Below are 21,590 nucleotides of genomic sequence, written 5' to 3' on the forward strand. Positions count from 1 at the left end.
GTGGCAGCGTGTCATGTCTGGACGTTTAGAGACATGTAGACTCTTGGGCATCATCTCAGATTGACAGGGGCAGAATCTGCATTCGAACAAGATCCCAGGGGCCACCTCTGCTCATTTCTGCTGAAGAGCCACACTGTCACCAGGCATTCACCAGGCTGGCCTTCCCCATCAGGCAAGGCTTCCCAAGCCTACCATGGAGCTGGTCTGCTCAGCAGCAACTGCTCACCATCCAGTCCGCTATCTGAGTACACAGCCCAGCTGGAAGCCTCCCAGTCACTGCTCTAATGGAGTCCCCTTGGTGACTGCCACATACGTGTCCCCAGGGCCTCTGCTCAGTCAAGATGCCCTACACTTGCTTATGAAAACTGTCCCTCTCCTCTGTTGCATCAGACAGCTCATTCTCTCAAGGGCCTCCCAGCCAGCCAGTCCCTTCGTCCTCCTCTCTCTGTCCCACACCTTCCTTGTGAATGAGCTTCCCAGTTTGAACATTCCACTAGGGAACAGCGTGGCACAGCACCACTTAGGGTAACAGCCTTATCCCCTGTGGCTGCTGAGACCTTGTCTTGTGGTTCTGTGAAATACGTATGCAATGAGTAAAAATCATACATCAGTTTCCAAGACTTGGTAGAAAATAAAAAGAAGCTCAAACTATCTTCTGCATAAATTCTGTGCCAGGCACGGTGACCCATGCCTTCCGCCAGCCTCATTGTGAGTACCTACTGAACATGGCTGTCTAGTATGACACTCCCCTCTTTAACCCAAAATGTATTAACCACAGATGGTGAGGGGACCTTTAGGACCCCTGAGTTTGGATCACCTGGGAAGGACAATCCAGGTTCTCAGCTTCTTTCCAAAGAGACATGGCCACCCAAGGTGTTCTCCACTACAGGACGCCTGTCATCCCTGACACTCTCCAAACACAGCCACTCTTACCACGAAACCACACTTCTGCCACATCATGCCAAAGCAAGCATGCTGGTGGTCATCCCTGATCCCATCCAGAGGACCCGCTGGCCCTCAGCAGCCCAGAGCAGGATGCTGTGACATCCATGCCTAAAGCCTGCACACTGCCTAATGGAAACCATCACAAGCGCTGGAGCCTCACAGCTCGGCTCTGAAGGCTGGAGCCTCAATGCGGTTCAAACAGCGCTCCCTCTCAGGCTCAGCCGAATGTCATTAATAACTACAGAGAGAGTGATTTAATTACAAGGGAACGTTTGTTGTGGGCTGACCTGACGGGCCAGAACCACTGGCCGGAGCTGGGCCATCAAACATCCGTTACTGTTGGAAATGGGACAAGGAGCCTCCAATGCCAGCATGGAGGTTTAGAATTCTCCACAGAGGGAATTCATCCACTCCCCTACCAGCGCTCTAGCCTGTTCATGATGTTAGATAGGCTCAAACACACCAAAAGACCAAAACAGCAGAGGGTGGGCCTGGCCTTCCATAGAAGTCAGCCCTGGCTGCCAGACCCACATATGACCTCCCCCCCCGCCCGCCCCAGTCCTTGAATAATGTCAGCTCTGATCCACACATTGCTCTGAGCCCGTTGAGAGAAACCACCCACGGGTAAAGTTACTCAGTTGCCTCTTACCTTTGGAACAGCTTTTCTTAGGCGATCCTGTTCCCAGCAAAGGCCTCGGGCAAACCAAAGACGGCAAAGACGTTTCTTTTTCTCAAAGTCCACTTTGACTCAAGTAGCTGAAACCCTCACAGTGCCTGGGACACACTGGGAATGTAGGTTCTAGCAGTCGGCCCTCAGGTTCAGAAAACAGTGCATACATGGGGGATTTGTGATTTAAAAACAGTCATTCCAGCAAGTTTTCTTCCTGGGCTCTGTAAAGCCAGAAAGACTGCACTGGGTTTCAGGGGGTCTGCTGGGTACCACTTGTTCTGTACATGGTGGGGATGGAGGTCCGATGAAGGGGAGATTTCTCCCCTCCCACGCCCCCAGCAGAGACCCTCGTCCCCAGCAGAGACCTGCCTAGGCCAGGAAGGGCATGGTCCACTGTACACTTATTGCGGTGGGTGGAGGGAGTCTGAGTGGGGGCTAGGAGTGGGGTGGTATTAAGAACTTTGTTTCAAGCCAGGCGATGGTGGCGCATGCCTGAAATCCCAGCACTCGGGAGGCAAAGGCAGGAGGATCTCTGTGAGTCTGAGGCCAGTCTGGTCTACAAGAGCTAGTTCCAGGACAGGAACCAAAACTACAGAGAAATTAAAAAGAAAAAAGAACTTTGTTTTGATTGAACTTCATGAACCACTTCACACTGCTGTGGCCTACTGTGGTAAAGGAAACAAATCCGCGACCACTCCTTGCATCTGCTCCTTAATCCTCCCCAAGGCTCCTCACAGCTTTGCACTCCACACCCAGCCTGTCCGGGAGCAGCCCAGGCAGCTTTTAATGCCAGCGCTCAGGTTTCACTTCACATCAAGAGGTCAGAGTCTCCCTGGAAACATGGAACTTGGAAATTGTCTTTGTGACCACTCCTTGGGTAACGACGACTGTAGTCATGGTCAGACACTTCCACCTAGCTGATCAGTAGGTACCCCTGGGGGACCAAAGGTCCGGACATCGTCTCTGCTGGGGCTGGAGTACCTTCAGAGTCACGCTCAGCCAAGAACTACCGCAGAAGCACTCAGACAAACTCCTGGAATCGTTATCCACAGGACATTTGAAGACACTCGTGGAGACCTAGGACTCAATGCTCAGCTTCCAGACTCTGTGATGCCCAGGACAGGGGCACTGGACACTCAGCTCTGTGCATGTATGTGACTCAGCTCTGTGAATGTATGTGAATGGATGAGTCAGTCAGGAGCAAACCCCACAGGCTTGAGGTGTACAGACTTCAGGTACTGCTCAATTTGTGGCCCTTGGGTCAGCAGCAGCAATGCAAGTCCCCAGATGGCAGCTAGGATCCAGGGGACCAGAGGCCACCTCTGAGGTGACCCAGATGATGGAGTTTAAGAAGCACACCCCAGTTCACGTCTGAGGATTCTATTGGTGCACACAGGAGTCTCCCACCAGCTCTGCTAAATACAAGACACATGCTCTTCCCTGCAGATAACCTCTTGGGAAGAAGGGACCTAGGGATCTCAGGGACCCCAGATTAAAACGTTTCTAGAAAACCCTGGAGAAGCCAATTGCCTCTCGCACATGGACTCCGGGTTCTCTATTTCTCTCACTCCCTCCACATTTCCCCCAAAGCTTGGAATCCCACCCAGAAGATGCTAACACATAAATATGGGCTGCACCAGTCCACAGGGGCTGCAGAGCAAAATCCCCTGCACTCAGACTTTGCTGCAACCTTGGGGACCTGTTTGTGTACACCCCCCCCCCCAGAAGCTTCTAAAAGGACAGAACTGGCCAATAACTCCCAGACCTCACTGAGTGAGACTCATTGGTTCATAATAAAGCTCCTGGCCCTGTACCTCCTGATGGAGCAGCCTGTGGGTGGACTGTTTACTTCCTTCCTCTTCCATCAAGCCTTTAATGCGGCAGAGGGTGCTGCGTGCTGTGTGCTCCGCTCCGACTTCGAAGTGCTTCTCCATGGCCAGTGCCTGGCAGCTCCCACGCTTCCCCGGGAGCTCATGCTGGCAGGGGCTGGCTCCTATCCAGCCTCGCAGAGAACAGCAGGCACAGGCTGGCAGCTGACAGAGCAGCAAGGCCCCTGTGTCTCAGGCTCAGACTTCCTGAGCGCTCAGCCCTCCAGCTCGGTGGCTGCTATCTCTGAGGGGGCTTGCCTTTTAATTTGTTTCTGCGGCAGCCATGCTAGCAAATGGGATCCAGCTGAAGAGCTGTCTCAGGAACAATGGCTGCTCAGTTCAGCAGCCAATTTGTCCCGGGAACCTTTTGTTATGAATCCTCAGAGCCCATTAACCCCTGAACCTGGGAGATGCTATCTCCCCAGGGATGAATTACCTTTATTTCCAGACACATGTTTGCTCATTTAGTGCCCACTTCATAAAAGCAACCCAGTTTGGGGCCATTTTCCAGCAATGGAGGGGAAGAACTACCCCACTACCCATAGGGCTTATGACACAGATAGAGCAGCTAGCCACATCCTTCAGTGACAGCTGGCATTTGCTGTATCATTACTATGAGCCAGGGACTGTGAAAAAAAAAATCATGTAATCCTCACTGGTATCCTGGATCCTGCATGAGAGTCTCCTGTTTGCACAGGGCACAGGGTTGTGTGTCTAAAGCACAGAGAAGTTAAGCTACTTGGTCAAGAGCCTTCAGCACTTAAGTGATGATAGAGCAGTGGCTTGAAGTCCAGTCCCTCATCAACAAGCTGTGGTCTGCCCTCGGACCTCTTTCCACTTGGAATGTGCCCTGGGTTAGACATTTGAGGCACAGAAAGGAAGGGGGTGGCCAGCCTCTAAGGGCCTCAGGAAGGCAACGCACTTTGAGAAAGGCTGCCTGTTGACAGCAGCCGTGTGGCTATTGGGGTTTTATGTTTAGCTGCGCGCACTGTTCGAAACATGTGGGTAGAGGGGTGGAGAGTGCTCCTGAACACTGCACAGCTCTGTCACTACATAGCACATTGGACCTAGGAGGAAGTGGCCAGGGCTCCGTTTGCTTTGAGTGGATGTTGTTCTGGAAATCTCTAGACTCGCTGGGTTGGCCCATTTCTGATTGCTGTGTGTTGGGTTAGCCGGCATGTAACGAAGCCAAAATAACATTAATTAAAATGCAGTTGATTCTCTTATGCAAGGATTTAAAGCATGTGCATAAATGTGTGGTGTGTGTCCACAGCTTCAGTGTGTGTGCATGCGTGTGTGCATGTGTGCAGATGAAGACATCCATGTGAAGGTGGAAGTTGATGCTAACTGTTTTTTCTTGACCACTCTCTACCTTATATGGAGACAGGGTCTCTCACTGAACCCGGAACCTGCGTATTTGGCCAGTCTTGCAGGACAGCTTGTTCTTATCATGTCAATTCCCGCTTCCCGGGGGCTGGAATTATAGGTGGCCTCTACACCTGCCAGACCTCTGCATGACTGCCAGAGAGCTAAGCCTTGATGTTCAGGCTTTGCTAGCAAGCACTGGGCCCGTTGAGCCAGCCCTCCAGTCTGTAAGAGTTTTTTCCTTTAACTCGGTATGCTCAACCTTCACATGCTAGAATCATCAAGGGGACTTAAGAAAAAAAGCATGATGCTAAAGCTGCTCCCGGCGGATCAATTGTATCAGTGTCTGGCCATGAGTATTTCTACTGCTTACTCTAGTGCTCAGCATGGTTGAGAGGCAAAGCGTTGCCATAAAGCAAATCCTAGCAAGTCCCTGATGATGCAAGGGTGTTGTAAAGTCAGCTGGGTTCCCTCCATCTTCCCATGCTTCCATTTCAAGCAACTGGCGCTTGTTCTCAAAGTGACTGTTAGGTCCAACATCGCAGCTGAAGCTCAAGCCACTACAACTGGATTCCAGGTGAGAAGAAGGCAGAAGGAAGGATAAAAATGAGGTAATTCTATCTGCTACGGACTGAACTGTGTCTTCCACTGCATTCATATGCTCAAGCGCTAACCCCCAACACAACTGTGATTGGAGGGAGTGGGTAAGACTAAATAAAGTCTTAGCAGTAGAGTCCTAACTCTATGGGATTGGGTGTGGGATGTCCTTCTGTATATGTGCTGCTTTTATTGGCTGATGAATAAAGCTGTTTCAGTCAATGACTTAGTAGATCAAAGCCAGGAGGGAAAATCTTAACGGAGATATATAGAGAGAGAGTAGGTGGAGTCAAAGAGACACCATGTACCTGCCAAAGAAGAAAGACACCAGAACCTTACCATAGATAACAACCTAATGTTGATACAGAGATTAATATAAATGAGCTAATTTAAGATGCAAAAGCTAGCTAGGACTACACCTAAGCCATTGGTCAAATAGTAGTGTAATTTATGTAGTTTTTGTGTGATTATTTGGGGCTGGGTGGCCAGGAAACTAAAGTGCAGCCTCTGCTTACAGGGATTGCTGCCTTTTCAGACATGAAAAAAAAATCTCCCTCTTTTTCTTATATGAGGATGTAGCTGAACACACCCAGAGCTGTCAGTGTGGTGACCAAAGTATCCTTCAAGCACTAATACTCTTGATGTTTGGCTCAAACCCAAGATAGAGCCACCAAGACTGGATCTACTCACATCCCGTTTGGGAGGCCCTAGCTGGGTATCTTATTGGCCACTCTCACAACGGCAGAAGAGGCTGGCAAGGGGCATTGTCTTAGGGTTTCTATTGCTGTGAAGAGACACCACAACCATGGCAACTCTTACAAAGTTTGAAAACATTTAATTGGGGATGACTTCCAGTTTCAGAGGTTTAGTCCATTATGGCGGAAAAAATGGCAACATGCAGGCAAACATGGTACTGGAGAGGTAGCTGAGAGTTATACATGTTGATCCACAAGCAACAGAGACTGTGACACACTGGCAGTACTCGAGATTCTGAGACCTCAAAGCCTGCCCACAGTGACCCACTTCCTCCAACAAGGCCATACCTCCAATAGTGCCACTCTCTAGGACCAAGCAATCAAACACGAGTCTATGAGGGCCATTCCTACTCTACCACATGCATCATTTTCCAGGGCCATGGCCCCATTCAACATAGTCAGGGGTCTGGGGCAAAGGGGACAAAGGGAAGCCTACGCGTTGCCAATTATCAGCATCTTTCCCAGAGACCTGGTGACTAGAGGAGGAGGAGGACAGGAGAGTGAGAGAAGTGAGGTTTAGGGGATCACCAAAGAGTTGGGAGTGAGCTTGGGAACCTTGCCTAAGTCAGGGAAAGCAGGGACAAGGAACAACCGTGTCTCCTCCCCCTCCCTCCCTCCCTGACCTCCACAGTATCGATCATAGCTGTTGCAGGGTGGTTTTGTGCAGAGATCAGCATTGAGAAAAAGTTGCCTGCCCCTAGTCTGGTCTTGAGGTTACTGACATATAGCACTGACAGTGGAAGAAGCTGCTTGGAAGGCCTGTCCAGGCATTGGAAGGAGGGCTTGATCCAAGCTGGACAATCAGAGGTGGCCAACAGGACCTGCCTAAAACACAGAGTGTGTTCCTTCCTCACTGAACAAACATGTGAGGGTTGCTGACTACTACGTGTAGCATGGATTCTAATTGGTTTTAATAATTTAAAGAAACAGAGACAGATATTAGGGGATAAAAGCTGAAAGCTCAGAAAAGCAGAACAGCCAGCTACTAGTTCTTAACCTCTCTAAAATCCTCAGACCGAAAGGGGTATCCTGTTTCTACAAAACCTCAGACTGAATCCTGAGTGCCTGTCTCCTTCCACCTTATAGTCCTCTCTCCACCCAACCATATTGCTTCCTGTCTCTACCTCCCTAGTGCTGGGATTAAAGATGTGAGCCACCACCGCATGGTTCTGTTTCTCTTTTAGACTGAGTCAATATCGTATAGCCCAGGGTGGCCTAGAACTCTGCCTCTATCTCCCGAGTTCTGGGATTAAAGGTGTGTGCCACCACTGCCTGGCCTCTATGGCTAACTAATATGGCTAGTTCCGCACGCTGGTCTTCAGGCAAGCATTATTTGCTAAAGCACAAACAAAATATCACCACAACCACGTGCTTTTCTCAGCACACAACCTGGTTCTCGATCTCATGGACCTTACCCTTCAGATGTGAAGACAGACAAGCTTGTCAGTAAGGTGATATTCCAAGTGAGGTGATGGAGAAGGCAGGAGGGAACTGTAGCTAGAAACTTATGCAGATCACACTGTACAACCAAGAGATGAATAATAGGATGAACCTGGGAAGCCCCAGAGAAAGAATGTTCCAGGACATGTAAGAAGAGGAACAGGTATGTAGGAGAGCAGAAAGGAAATCAATGACCACTGCACTGTGGTGAGGGGACAGAGATGAGAACTCAGAGGAGCGACAGCTAGATTTAAAGAGTACAGAGATGATGGGGGGAAAGACCTTGGTTTACACTGAAGGGCAATGGGGATGGATCAAGATAAGACATTCCTCAAATGTGTTTTCAAAACCACAGTGGACATCCAAACTGGATAGGCTCCCATCAAGCCAGAACATGAAGTAGGATCAAAACCCCTTGCCATTGACCTTGGCTTCTCATCAGTCCTCATTGTTCGCCATGATGTGAGAGTCCGGTTTTATCCCATGCTGTTTCAGTCACAGTCCAGCTGGCTTTGGTGAGCTCCCAATAGATCAGCCCCACTGTCTCATCCAGTTTGGATGTTCACCTTCCTAGACATGGACGGAGCGGGGAGGACCTTGGACTTTCCACAGGGCAGGGAACCATGACTGCTCTTTGGATAGGAGATGAGGGGGAGAGGAGTGGGGGGAGGGGGAGAAGAGAGGGGGGAGGGGGAGAAGAGAGGGGGAAGGGGGAGGGAAATGGGAGGCTGGGAGGAGGCGGAAACTTTTTTTTTCTTATTCTCAATAAAAAAAAATAGAAAAAAAAAAACCACAGTGGCCACTGTGAGATTGGATCTTGGCAGAATGGTAAGATTAGAAGCAAGGGACCAGTGGGACATTCTTCTTTGACCCACATGAGACAATTACGGGGTCAGAGTTGGACAGGCAGGACTTGGCATGTTATGGCTTTGGGGCTACTTTCTTTGTAAAAACAATTCTATCAGAACCCGGGCAAGCCCATGTTCATGTGTCGCTCCTTACTCCATTCACACCAAAGCCAGCCAAGCTGAAGCGTTATGTCAGAGGTGTGTGGCCTGAAGCATTTCTTATGTGGTCCTTTAAACAAGATGCTGGCATGCTAAGCATGGGCCACCATGCCTGCAATGCCAGCACTCAGAAGGTAAGGGCAGGAGGAACAGAAGATCAAGGTCATCCTTGTCTACATAGTGAAGTCAGCCTGGGCTACATGACATCATTACCCAGAAGAGGGTAATGAAGAGAGGATGGAGATGGAGACTCTTGTTTCCCAGCTGCCCAAACCCGAATAATCACACAGAAACTATATTAGTTACAACACTGTTAAACACTGTTTGGCCAATGGCTTATGCATATTCCTAACTAGCTCTGACATCTTAAATTAACCAATTTCTATTCATCTGTACATCACCAGGAGGCTGTGGTTTACTGGCAAAGTTATGGCATCTTTCTCCTTTGGCAGCTACATGACGTCTGCCTGACTCTGCCTTCTCTTTCTGTCTGTATCTCTGCTCGAATTTCACACCTGGCTTTACTCTACTAAGCCATTGGCTGAAACACCTTTATTCATCAACCAATAAAGAAAACACATAGACAGAAGTACATCCCATACCAAGAGGAGGTGAGTCAGGTGGGGAGACACTGGGTTCAGGCCAGAGCACTGGCCACAGGTTCCGCTGGTGAAGGGAAGGGAAACAGGAACCACTGTGCTCTGTACTCAAGGACCTGAGAACAGGGCAGAGCCATTCGTTGAGATGAAAGGGTCATATGCAGATAGGAAAGTCCTGGCCACAGTTGGATTCCACCTCCTGGCCACAGACAGTTAGTCAGCCCCTGTGATGCTTGGGAGGCAGCCAGACTTTCCCATGAGCACTCTGCACTGAGAAAGTTCAGAGACGTCAGGGGGCTGGTGCAGGGGGATGAGTCTCTCCAACAGCAGCGGCAGCAGCTGTGTCTTACCTCACATGCAGCTACCTTACACATCATCACCCACCTAAAGTAGCCATGCAATGACACCAACATGGTTAGCATGTCCCCGTTAACCTACGGGGACATAAGCTAAAAGGTTTAAGTGCAATGTGCATGACAGCATGTATGCATGCATCTAAAGATGTCAGGTACTTTGTCCAGTCACTCTTCACCTTGATGTTTGAGACAGGGTCTCTCCCTGAACCCGGAGCTTGCCTACCAGGCTTGGTTATCCGGTCACCAAGGCCTCGCTTCCTCAGCCCTGGGATTATAAGCATGTCCCCACACCTGGCTTTTTCACATAGGCTTTTTTTTCTGGAGGCTGAAGCTCAGGTCTTCAGATTGACTCAGCAAGGCATTTTGTCCCCGAACCATCAATCCCCAGGCCCTACACCAGGGCGGGAAGCAGGATGGAGGGAGAGAAAGAGTGTCTGGGAAGCAAGGACCGGTATACCTGCACCACCCTTAAGCACAGATCTCACAACCCTAGGTAATGCGGCTGCTTTGGGAATCAAAGCCTGCTTAGCTGAAAGTGCTGATGGCTGAGCCCTTTTCAGCACTAAGTATCTGGTACACTCTGGCATTAGCCAGCACTCTTCCCAAGATGGCTCTGCTAAGGTAACCCTGGGCCACTCTGCTCTACGCAGTCGCAGCTCCCTCAGGGCCGCTTCCTGTCTTTCCTGCTGCCTTTCCATGTGACTGGATTTATTTTCACAACAATTTTTGTTACATTAAATATTAAAGGCACTTTGCAGGTGGTGTTTACTGCTTGAAGACTTAACAAATGTATGTTATGCTGAATAAAACAGCAAAACCGATTTGGAAAGTTGATCACTGGGGCTGGGCAAAGCGAGGTGAGAGCTATTTCCATATTTTAATGAGACAGTGGCTTCCGAGCAGCCCTTTGCTGTGACTGGACAGGAGGATCACACAGGGGTCAGAGAGCTGGAGCCAGGAGAGGAAGGGCTACTGTGCATAGGGCTGCCTAGCAGATCAGGGTTCACAGCCCAGCTCGGCCCAGTCTGCCTCTTGGCCTAACTCATGATAATTACATGATGTCGTTTGCGCTGCGGGCTCTTCACTGAGGGTCCAGCGCTGCAATGAGTCTCTCTACTGCTTACAGTATATTCTCCTTCATTCCCATTCCGAGTGTTCGCCGAGTTTTCTGCCAGTGAACAAAGAGAGATACAGTTCCGCCCTCTTGGAGCTTCAGCGGCATAGGCTGAAGGCAAATCAGAAGTCAGCTCAAAATAAAAATGTCTGGTGAGGGAATTTCTCTCTAAGGGTTTGCCTTAAAGACAACATGGATCAGACCTGGAGACAGCCAGGGGACAGTCTCTGCAGGCAGACAGAGCAGAGCATGCAAAGGTCCTAGGGTAGAAGTGTTTGGTGCAGTCTGGACAGCCCCTCCCAGGGCTGCTCTCTCTGGCAAGTTGCATTATCCTCAGTGCTTGGCAGCAATGGGTGGTGGGCAGCAGGCAGGGGCAAGCAGGGCTCTCTAGAGCTACAGTTCCTGTGCATGCCCCCGGGACCCAAACCTGTAGTCCTGGGCCATGGCCAGCGATACAGTTCTTATCCTGGGGTCTCTTCTGGCAACCAAGGCTGCTAACTGATACTAGGTAGCTGCCTCTGTAGGGTCCATGTTTAAAAGCAAGGGCACACAGCAAGCTGCTCAGAACTGGGCAAACTGGGACTGTTGAGGGATTTAGTCTCAGAGCTGAGGACTAAAAATCAGACACAAGTTGCTGGACCCCATTTAGCTGTTCAACTGCACCAGTTCTAACCCAACCTTGTCAATTAACAAAATGTAATGTCTCTCTGCTACCTACGACATCTTCTGTCTGTTACTGGTACAGCCTGCACCACTGAAAGCAGGCAAGGAAAGGCCACCGGGGTGGAGGGAGGGAGATTATGTATTGGGTTTCATTTATGGGCAGCAGGGAGAAGTCTCTCAGGGGCTCACTCCCTCACCCTGAGCAGCCTGCTTAAGCAAGAGGCCAAGCAGTGGTATTTCTTCAAGCACATTTGCTGGAGCCAGTGATAGCCTCGTCTGTTAGCGTCGATTACGGTCACGGAGGCTTATGTTTTGAAACAATCGTGGCTTTGCACCTTAGCACCAATCAGAACAATCTCCCTCACAGGGGAACCTGCTCCCCTTCGGCCAAGGTGGGAATGGTCGCAGGGTCATCCAGAGTCCGTTAAGGCTTGTGCTTGCAAAAGGTCTCACACAAACTGCTGTGCCGCCTGAAGCCTGGGCTATCATTAGCTGTTCTCTGTGCGTGGTGTCTCCAGGCATCCAGAGAACAATCAAGATGGCTCCCGAAGGCAGCCGGGTAGGCCAGCTGCCTGTTAGAGTGGTGGTCATTGTTACTCACGATAGCTCACACACTGGAGAGTCCAGTAGCTGCTGATGAGGGAGTCAATTGCCCCATCCCCGGTGTCTTTGCTTGCTTACAGGAAAAAGACCACCAGGAGTGCTTACAATAAAAACTTACCATTAACGCCAAGAGTGATTTTTAGCAGATGTTAGCACTGTTTAACCCTGCCCCGAACCTAGAGAAAAGTGCTTTCTCTCCGCATCTGCCTCCGTATTGCTCCATGTGTGGACACTGAATTGCAGGGTAACCCTTCCAGACAGGTATCACTATCTGTCCATCTCTGCTTCTATAGATGGGGAAACTGAGGCACAGAAACACTAGCTAGCACGTGGCTAAGCATAGATTTGAACCCAGCTACCCCCCAGGCCTGTCATTCTGATTCCCCCAAGGAAGTATGATGTTTTGTCTCTGGTGGGATTCAAGCCAGAAATAGAGTAGCGGTTAGTCCTGAAGTCAGTCCTTTCCCCATGCCCCAAAGCATGGAGTTCACACCACCAATTGCTCCTTCTCCCTATGCTGGTCTTCTGCTGATTAGTTCAAGCAAATATCCCACAGAGCACACACCTTCCCTGGGCTGCTCATCTGACTGATGGGGTTGTCACGGGCTCCCGGAAGAAGCTTGCCCCTACTGCTTCTCTGTAGATAATGCACTTGAACCGGGAGCATTTCTCAGGCCTCCCTGCTGTGATTCGCTACTGCACATCCTAGGACTGGTATAGATGGAGGAGCTAGGAAGACCAGCAGTTCAGAAAGGCTATCCAGCCCCTCACAGCCATGCTTCCAGGGAGCCAGCAGGTCAGCTCCGTACCACCAATCTGGAAACGGAAACTCAGACACCACTGGTGGCCAGTGGTGGTATTAGAGCTTGACCCTCAGGATCTGTAAGTCCTGAGCTCTTCCCACCTTTATAAACTCTCTAAATCCACCGGGATTGTCTCAATGGAAGGGTCATGGGGCCCAGAGTCAGGGTCGCCTAGCCAGTGCCAAAGAGTCCAGGATACAGGTCAACCACAGCTAGAGAAAAATAGACTATAAGAAGCAAAGACGAAGAGCCCATCTCTCTCTGAAGGTGGGAAGATGAAGGTCCAAGGTGGATGGGACATACTTCTACACTATGTGTTGGCTAAGTGGTTCCTTTCATGAACTGTTATTGTATTTTGTAGGATATCCTCAGCTTCAAGCCACCAGACACAAGTAATGGACACTCCCTGCCTCAGCCTGTGACAAGGTAGTCTTCAAACATGACCAAATGTCCATTGGGGTTGTAGCTAGGGTTGGAGGCCCTGAGTTTGTTTCATCAGACTCACTTATTGGCAGTTCCTCATGCTTCCAGTGGTTTCTCTAAGGGGAGGTGGGAACCAACTCCTTTGCCTTCTCTATATAGAAGGTTCTATAGAATTGTCAGCAACAGGCCCAAGGACCTCAGCTTTATCCAGCATCTCCAGCCTCACGACCTAAGATAAAAAACAAAAAGCAAGAGCTTTCTGAAGTCAGATGGGCAGAGAGGTGGGGGTGGGACTGTGGGAGTGTGGCGTGGGTGGTAAAGATAACCAAAATATATTTATGAAATCCATAAAGAATTGATGACAGTCACAGATAACAAATATCCAATATTTTCTGGGTACGACCTCACATTGAAGGTGATCGTCCTCATCTCACAGCTTAGAAAATAAAGGTTTGGGAACTTTAAGAAACCAAAACAATACAATATAATGACACAAGGGTAAGCTGTGGCAGATTCAGGGTTGGAATCCTGTCATTCTGCCCTCGGCTGGCTGTTGGCCCCAGAGCCTATCAGAGCCATCCTGAGGGCTCTGTCCCCCAAAATCCTTCACTTTATTGGAGCCCCTCCAAGCTTCTCACACAGGGTACTTCTTCTGCCCCTTCCCCTCCAGAAAGCAAGGACTGTGTCTCTTTCCCACCTCACAGCATCCCACACTCCAATACCTGGCAGCGATCCAGGCTATGTTCTCCTAGTAGGGCTATGTTAGTCAGGAATCACCTGTGTGGTGAGAACCAAGCTCCTGGTACTGAGGAATGTGTGGGAAGAGAGAAGTCAATGGCTGGTGAGAACCCGCACAGGCTAGCTCACTCTAACACTGAGGTTCTTCACTAAGGGGTTAGGAGCCCGGAACTAGGAGGAAACAGTGGGTTTCTCCTCCTCTGTCTCTTTGGGTCTCGGGACCATGGTCATTTCTCTGCTCCAAACTCCCTTTGGCCCCTCAGAACAGATCTCCGGGACTCCTCATAGGAAATGTGGCCCACAGAGTCGCCCCACCATCCCAGCGAACGCACCCCACCTGTTCCTCTACATCTGCTCTACAGCTGACTTACTATGATGTACTATTTTGCTTGAATACAGAAAGAAAAATCCAGTTTCTACAACTGGTAATGGGAAGAGAATTTTAACGGCCTCTTTAGAAAATTATAGATAGCTTTGATATTCCACTAAAACTCAATATGTGTTTGGGATTTTTGTTTTGGGTTAAGATTTTTTGCTTCTTTGGTGTTTTGTATTCTTATCAAACAAGGTCTCATGTAGCCCAGGCTGGCCTGTGTAGAAGAGGATAATCCTAAAATCTTGATCCTCCTGCCTCGACCAACCCCCACCAAGTGCTGGGATTATGGGTGTATACATCATGCCCAGACTATATGGTACCAGGAAGAAACCAATTAGGCAAAACCTCTACTGACTAAGCCATATCCCCAGCCCCCACGTGTTGGGTTTTTAAGAAACATGTTGTTATATGAAGTCTGAAATCCTATCAATGAACTGTCTGCTCTGCCGTGTTATAGTCCCAAGTAAGTAAATGCCAAACAGATATGAGACTGACTGCCTTTAGTTAAAACAGTTGCTGGGAGAAGGTGGCAAAAATGTGAAACAAGACAGTTCTTTTATGAAGTTTTTTCAAAATATAGTTATTTCCATAAAGTATATGTTGGTGTATGATAGGTCCATACTGTAATCAGAATAAATCACTAAATATCTTAAACCCACTTTTCTAAACAAAGCCTGTAGGCACAGGTTCCTTTCATTATGAAAAATCCTAAAATGAAAAATCCTTTTAAGCTATTCTGTATATCAGTTTACCTCTTCACTTATAAATATATCAAGGGCCCTCGTTCATGTCACAACATATAGTGTAAATAGCTACTATATTACCAGTTCAGTACACGCAGAGACCACACTACACAATGAGGACATCAGTTCATTCCCATATCAAAGTTGTGTCAAGTCCACGACGTCATCTCCGTTCTACAGATGGAGACACTTGCGCACAGCGAGGTTTAGCTACTCGCCCAAGAACCCACAGCTAATTAGGTGATAGGAATAACTTTAAACTCTCAGACCTCTGATTCTAGCAGACTTTACAGTAGCCGAAAGTATGAAGTGCCCAGATCTCTAAACAATGACTGGAGATTGGACTGAGGCTTTGGGTAGGTGTAACTATGCCATGAGCTTGGTGAGCTGGTTTGCATACCCATGAATCATCACTCACCTTGAGTTACCTGTGATCTTGGTATACCTATTATGGTTTGATTCCAAGATCTTAGAGCTCCGGATCTTTGCCAGCATACATTGGTAATATTTGGTGGGTGGCAAAAGTCGAGGGATGCCTTTATGGGTCCCATGTCTTATTCTAACATATTTCTTCCTCCATGATCACGTTTTTCTTTAGACCACGTGTCCCATTTGTACACAGATCTGCTTATAGCCTAGAGAGCTGGGATTTCTCCCACAGACTAGCTCCTGAGAGGCAGGAGCTATTTTAAAATGCTGGGGAAGAAGGAACTGTATCCTGCTCTACCTAGCCCCTAGGGTTCCTGCACCACGTGCCTACATCCTAATGTACTCTGGCACCCAATGTCCTGCACCTGGGGTTCATCAGGCACTGTCCCCACACAGCTGGAACCTGCTCTGCCTGCAACTGTCTGGAAACTTCTGTCCCTTTGACCATGGCCCTGAATCCAGAAGTGTTGTCAAAAGTAAATGGAAACACTCCATCATGTCACTCCCCTCCCCGCAGTTTGGTCACTCGAGGGACACTTGTTCTCTCTAGAATGACCCTGTGGGGACGGTGTCATCGGTACCTCATAGGTACCCTCCATACATGCTTTCCTTGCTATGTTGTCATGCATGTTGTCCTTCCCCACATCCCTGGTTCCCTGAAGCACTTCTTAAGATAGTCTCCAAACCTTGTTCCCCAGGCTTGCTTCTAGGAGCAAACATGTAAGAAAGCCTGGCCCTCGGCCTTAAGCACTGCCGCTTCCCCATGCCTCTGAGTCACAGCCTATGCCCTGAATGATTAAACACCAGGGTCTTAGCATCCTAGAACTGTGAACTGTGAAGCTAGAGTGAAGGCAGGAACAGGTAAGGAAAAAGCAATTTGTCGGGGGCTGGGGAGATGGCTCAGCAGTTAAGGAAAAAGCCATATCAGGGGCTGGGGAGATGGCTCAGTGGTTAAGGAAAAAGTCGTATCAACTATAGTTTCCAGGGAGCTTGGTGATGAAACCCTCTGGGAGGATGTTATCACCAGGATACTGGGAGGGGGTAAATTGGCTTATGAATGACAACTGGCCAATACCCAGGAATTTTGCAAAGTGGTTGTTAAACCTTGGGAACTTGGATTTGGCCATAGTGAGAAGATTTACACCATTGCAATGGCTGTGAACTAACACAAGACAATTCTCATCCCAGCCCCGGGGAGTCAGTGTACCACCATCGCTGTGCATAACTCTCCAGGTTACAAAGAACCTGGATAACACATGGGGTACTTTAAAATGTGGGTTCTCAAGTCAGGGAGCCTTGGGTCACATGGTATGTTGCTAGTTGTACTAGTGACCTTCTCTGGGGTAAGATCTCTGAATTCGTGCCTCATAGGCAGAAACAAATCAAAGCATGCCAGCTAGGAAGTTTAACAAGACAGGAGGCAGACCGAAGAGATAGGTCAATCATTGAAGTGCTTGCCTTACACGCACTAGGACCTGAGTTCAATCCCCAGAACCTACGTTTTAAAAAGCCCATCATGGGGATGCACTCTTGCACCCCAGAGCTGGAGAAGTAGAGGCAGGCAGATCCCAGGGGCTTGCTGGCCAGCCAGTCTCGCTGAATCAGGGGGTTCCAGGTTCACTAAGAGAGCCTGTATCAATAAACAAAGTGGTAAATGATTGATTGATTGATACACAGAGTGGGGGGGGGCACAGAAAAGCCCAGATCATGGTGTCGGGGGCCACAGCTCTGGTGTCCAGATGTCAGCCAACCCTTTCCCCAAAGCAGTGGCTCTGTGCTACCCAGGACAGATGATCGGATGCTCTCAGCTCAGGCTTGCCATGAAGGAGCCAAGCCTGCGTTCTGCTGACATTTCAAAGGGAGAAAGCACTAGAATATGTTCCCAATGTCCACTGGGAGCCAGTTTGTTGGATGGTAGCTATGTCCACACAACTGAAATCATGAAGCCCTGAGCTCAGGACTCATACTCCTGGGGCAGTACAGTAACACAAAACCCTCCCAGGAAATCCTTCACGCACATTGTTAGGAGGGTGTGGCCAGCTCTGTCCATCACAGGCCTGATCTCTGGGCCAGCTTTCTACAGCTGATGGCTTCCCAGCTCTGATCGCCTCTGGCTCAGGCACAGGATACTATGCCTGGAGTTGCCTTCCTCAGCCATGACTACCTAACTGCCAGAATTGGGTGGCTCGGTTCGCAGCTTCCTTCCTCTTGGGGAAGGCTGCTCTGGGGTGTGCCCCACAGTATCTTCCGGAAGGTACCGCTAAGATAGAGCCGAGCTACAGAACAGCAGCGCTCACTTCCGCCACTTTCGCTCCACTTCAATTTCCCTCCACTCCCCACCCAAAGCTCACCTGGAAACATCTGTATTGGTCCCTTTCCAGTTGCTGTGACAAAAGGCCTGAGACCGAGACTTGCATGACTTATAATTCCGGTGACTGGATAGCGTCTACAATATGGTGCTGGGCTCCTAGCCAGACTCCCTTTGACTGCTCCAAACACAGCAGAGAAGGAGGAAGGGTCCCATGGCATTTCAGACTAGGTATGCAGATAGAGTTGCTTTGCTATATGGCTACCTGTCGTGTAAGAACTTACTTACTCCATGAGACCAACATCCACCCCTGCCAGAGATGGTACCTGATGACCTCATCACAAGTCTCCACCCGAGCGTCCTGGCACCCCAGCCCATGAGCCTCTAGGGGAGCTTCACAACCCAAAGTAGACTACAGCAGCCTCCCACAGTAAGACTTCCCATCCATAAACAATGAACGGCAATTGTTCAACACTTGTTCTGTGCCTTCCTCTGGGAAGTAGGCTTGTACAGGGGCCTGGGCATAGCCAGTACGGAGAAGGGAGGTGAGCTGAGCTGAGAGTGGCAAATCAGGCTGGGATTTGGGGGTGAGGAGCCATCCATCTTCAGCCCCCTCCGCCATCCTCCCTGGGTTGAGAATGCAGTTCATACATCACACTTGTAAATGTTTACTGCAGGTGTTTCACCAGGACCCGGAGTTATGGGCTTGCTGGAGAAGCCCTCGGGAGAAAAGAAAAGACATTTGCTGTGGAGTTTCCAGGCCGGATTTCCCATTAGTAATCGTGAAAGACAGCTTTTATTAAGCGCTTACTCTGTCGTGTACTGGGACGCCAGGAGATGGCCTCATTCGGAAGCCCCAGCAAGGGTGTGTGTGGCAGGCACTGCTCCATTTCATCTCATGGCTGAAGAAACTGGGCCTCGAAGAAGTTAGGTCACTCGTCTTAAAGCCACCAGCTCTGTGAGGAGCTACAGCAAGCCATTTCCCCATCACCGTTGTGCCAAACCTCCACACTGTGAAGGCCGCTGGACCAAAGCCTCTTACCTCACATGCCTATGAACCATAGAATCCATGCCTGGCGCTTTCCTCCGCTCGTTCTGTTTCTGGAGAAATACGGATGTTCCCTCAGGAGTGTTTAAGAATTCCCCTCCCATTTTCTTCCCTTCTGCATCGGTGAGCTCTTGCTGTGCATCGGGGAGAAGGGACAAGAAGCCACTGAGACCCACAGATACTCACCCTTCCTGCTCCGTGTGCCAGTGCCCTGGGGCTGGAGAATGCATTTCTGTGCCTTGCTGTTCTGTTGAAGAAACTGAAAGGTGCAGACTTCCATCTAAGTGCTGGCGGTGGAATCCACACTGTGCCCAGTGAATCGGTCACACCAGAAACATTTTGTTCAGGCTGGTGTGAACCAGCGCTTCCCCCAGGAAAGCGCCACTTGACATCCATGGTGTCTTGGAATGAAAGGGAATCTCATTCTTCCCTTTGGTGGAAGCTCTGTCTCACCAAGTCAGTTTGGGGTCTGATCATTGCCAAGCAAAGATGCGATGTAGGTCAGCTTTCTCCAGCTTCCTTGGGTATCTTTGCCAGTAACACACCCCAGCACTGAGCGACAACATGCATCCTCCTGGCGCTTGATCCCTGAAGGGCTTTGAAGCAGCCTGCTGGGGAAGGGGCCAGTTGTCAAGCCTGCGACATGCGCACTCCACTGAGAACAGTCTTGCTTGGCAGGGACCCCGGTGTCTGAGAGACAAGGGTCACCATGGCTGGGCTTCAGTGAGCTGGCTTGGATTACTTGGTGATTGGCTCTGTGTTCTTGGAGCCTGGTCAGGTCAACCCGACCCCAGAGGCCTGTGAAATAACACAAGCAGTTGGCTGGCCACTGCTCATCCGGGTCAGGAAGCCAGAGTCTCTGTTGCTAAGAGCGTTAGCTGGCTTGTTCTGGAACCCATTTATGGAGCCTACAAATGACTTTGGATTCCTGGAGGAGTTCTTTGCCCTCCGGGAAGGGAAGATGGGGCAGAACATAAAAGGGGGGGGGGAGGGATGAGAAGAGGAGTAGGGGAAGAGAGGAGGAGCTGACCTTTGTAGGCTGGAGTCCTCAGGCTGCAAGGTCAAGGGTGGCTGGGAATGACCCAGGGAGGGACTAGACGGGAACTGGAGCCACAGAAAAAGAAAGAATATAGTCAGTCAGTCAGTCTGTCTGTCTGTCTGTTTGTCTGTTGGTCTTTCTCCCTTGACTGATCAAGTATTTGAGGAGGGGCTGAGGAGACAGATCAGTTGGTAAAGTCCTTGCCTTGTGAGTACGAGGTCCTGAATTGGATTCCCAGAGCCTACAGAAAAAAGGCTGTCACGGAAGCACTGAAACGGGAAAGATCCCTGGGACTGGCTGGTCACACCAACCTGTTTATGAGCTCCAGACAATGACAGGACCTCAGAAGCAAGAGGACAGCACCTGATGAGTGACAGCTGAGCCTCCACACACATGCGCATGTGCCTGCACAAACATGATCACACACACACACTCTTCAACAGAATCTCACAGCACTGGATCAACTGTGTTTATATATAAGGTCAGACTCTGACTTTATTTCAGATTTCCCTATTTCCTTGTGGAAAAGTTTTGCATGTGTGTTGATTTAGTTTGTGTGTGGGTATGGGTGAGTACATACCTGGCACATATGGAGGCCAGAGGACAGCTTGTGGAAGCTGGTTCTCCCTTCAACAATATGGGTCTCAGGGATAGAACTGAGGTCGTCAGGATAGGAGGCAGGTACCTTCACTTGCTGAACCATCTTGTACGTACGTGTGTGTGTGTGTGTGTGTGTGTGTGTGTGTGTGTGTGTGTGTGTTTAAGAACTGCTTTGAGAAAATATTAAACTTGATGACTGAGGTTTTGTCATTGTTTTATAGTCCTGGGGATGGAGTCCAGGGCCTACGCATGCCAGGCAAACGTCTACCGCTGAACAACAACCCCAGTCATGTCTATTAGTTAGGCTTTCTACTGCTGTGATGAATCTCCGTGACCAAGGCAAATTCTAGAAGGAAGGGTTTATTTGGTGCCATGGTTCCAGAGAGATGAGCCCATCAGCATAGGCAGCTGGATCAGCCAAGCTAATTACAGTCTCACTACAAGCGGGGGCAGAGAGCAAATGACGGTCTTGAGACATCAACGCCAGCTCCCGGTGACACATTTCCTCTGACAAAGCCACACCTTACACACCTACCCCAAGCACCACCAGGGGCCTAGAACTCAAACGCCTGAGCCTGTGGGGCCCCTCTCGTTGAAACCACCACACAGTGACTAAGGTTTTTATACCCTTCAGATCTGCCCCTGAATCAACTGCCTTGCTTGCCACCCTCATGCTAGGCTTGCCATCCCGTGTGCGTCACTTACACACACAGGGAACGAAACCAGCCGCGTCACCTAACTCGGCTTCATCTTCTCCGTCACTCTCATTCTGTGACTTACAGGAAAGGATTCTAGTGTACATCCATCTTGGGCTGGAGCTTCATCACATCTGCCCTGGAGAGGAGAGGCATGGCGTCTGCCTCACTTCCTCCCCGCGTTCTGTTCTGTTTACTCCGCCTACCTAATTTTCTGACCTATCAGACCGAGCAGTTTTCTTTATTGATTAACCAATGAAACAAAAGATTGACAAATGACCTTCTCACATCAGAGAGGGGCCCAGGACCCTGCATGTTCCATCAGGTCTGAGCAAGTTGTGAAGTCAGAGAAGCTCTCAGCACAGGTGAATGCCTTAGATCAGCCTGTGCTGAAGTGAGAGAACCC

General features: G+C 49.6%; 1 protein-coding gene across 10 annotated transcripts in view; it reads right to left on the bottom strand.

Moving 5' to 3' along the window:
- Prok2 (prokineticin 2) overlaps nucleotides 1-21,334 on the bottom strand; it is a 339,608-nt gene extending 318,274 nt beyond the window's left edge. For 2 of the 10 annotated variants that reach the window (XM_050149346.1, XM_050149348.1), the window contains exons 1-2: nucleotides 19,037-19,627; nucleotides 18,845-18,903 (exon numbers count right to left, since the gene is read on the bottom strand). In XM_050149346.1, coding sequence (XP_050005303.1) covers nucleotides 18,845-18,903; nucleotides 19,037-19,246 — 269 coding nt within the window. In that variant the 5' untranslated portion in view covers nucleotides 19,247-19,627. Of the gene's footprint in view, nucleotides 1-1,522; nucleotides 10,771-13,155; nucleotides 13,438-16,993; nucleotides 18,904-19,036; nucleotides 19,631-19,880; nucleotides 19,955-21,269 lie in introns of those variants that run through there. The other 8 variants (XM_050149347.1, XR_007593090.1, XR_007593092.1 and 5 more) reach the window with 8 other exon arrangements.
- Between the last annotated feature and the right edge of the window lie 256 nt (nucleotides 21,335-21,590).

The sequence above is a fragment of the Alexandromys fortis genome, unplaced genomic scaffold (genome assembly GCF_014885135.2).
Source record: "Alexandromys fortis isolate MF-2015 unplaced genomic scaffold, M_Fortis_MF-2015_v1.1 scaffold_48, whole genome shotgun sequence".
NCBI classification, from domain to species: Eukaryota; Metazoa; Chordata; class Mammalia; order Rodentia; family Cricetidae; genus Alexandromys; species Alexandromys fortis.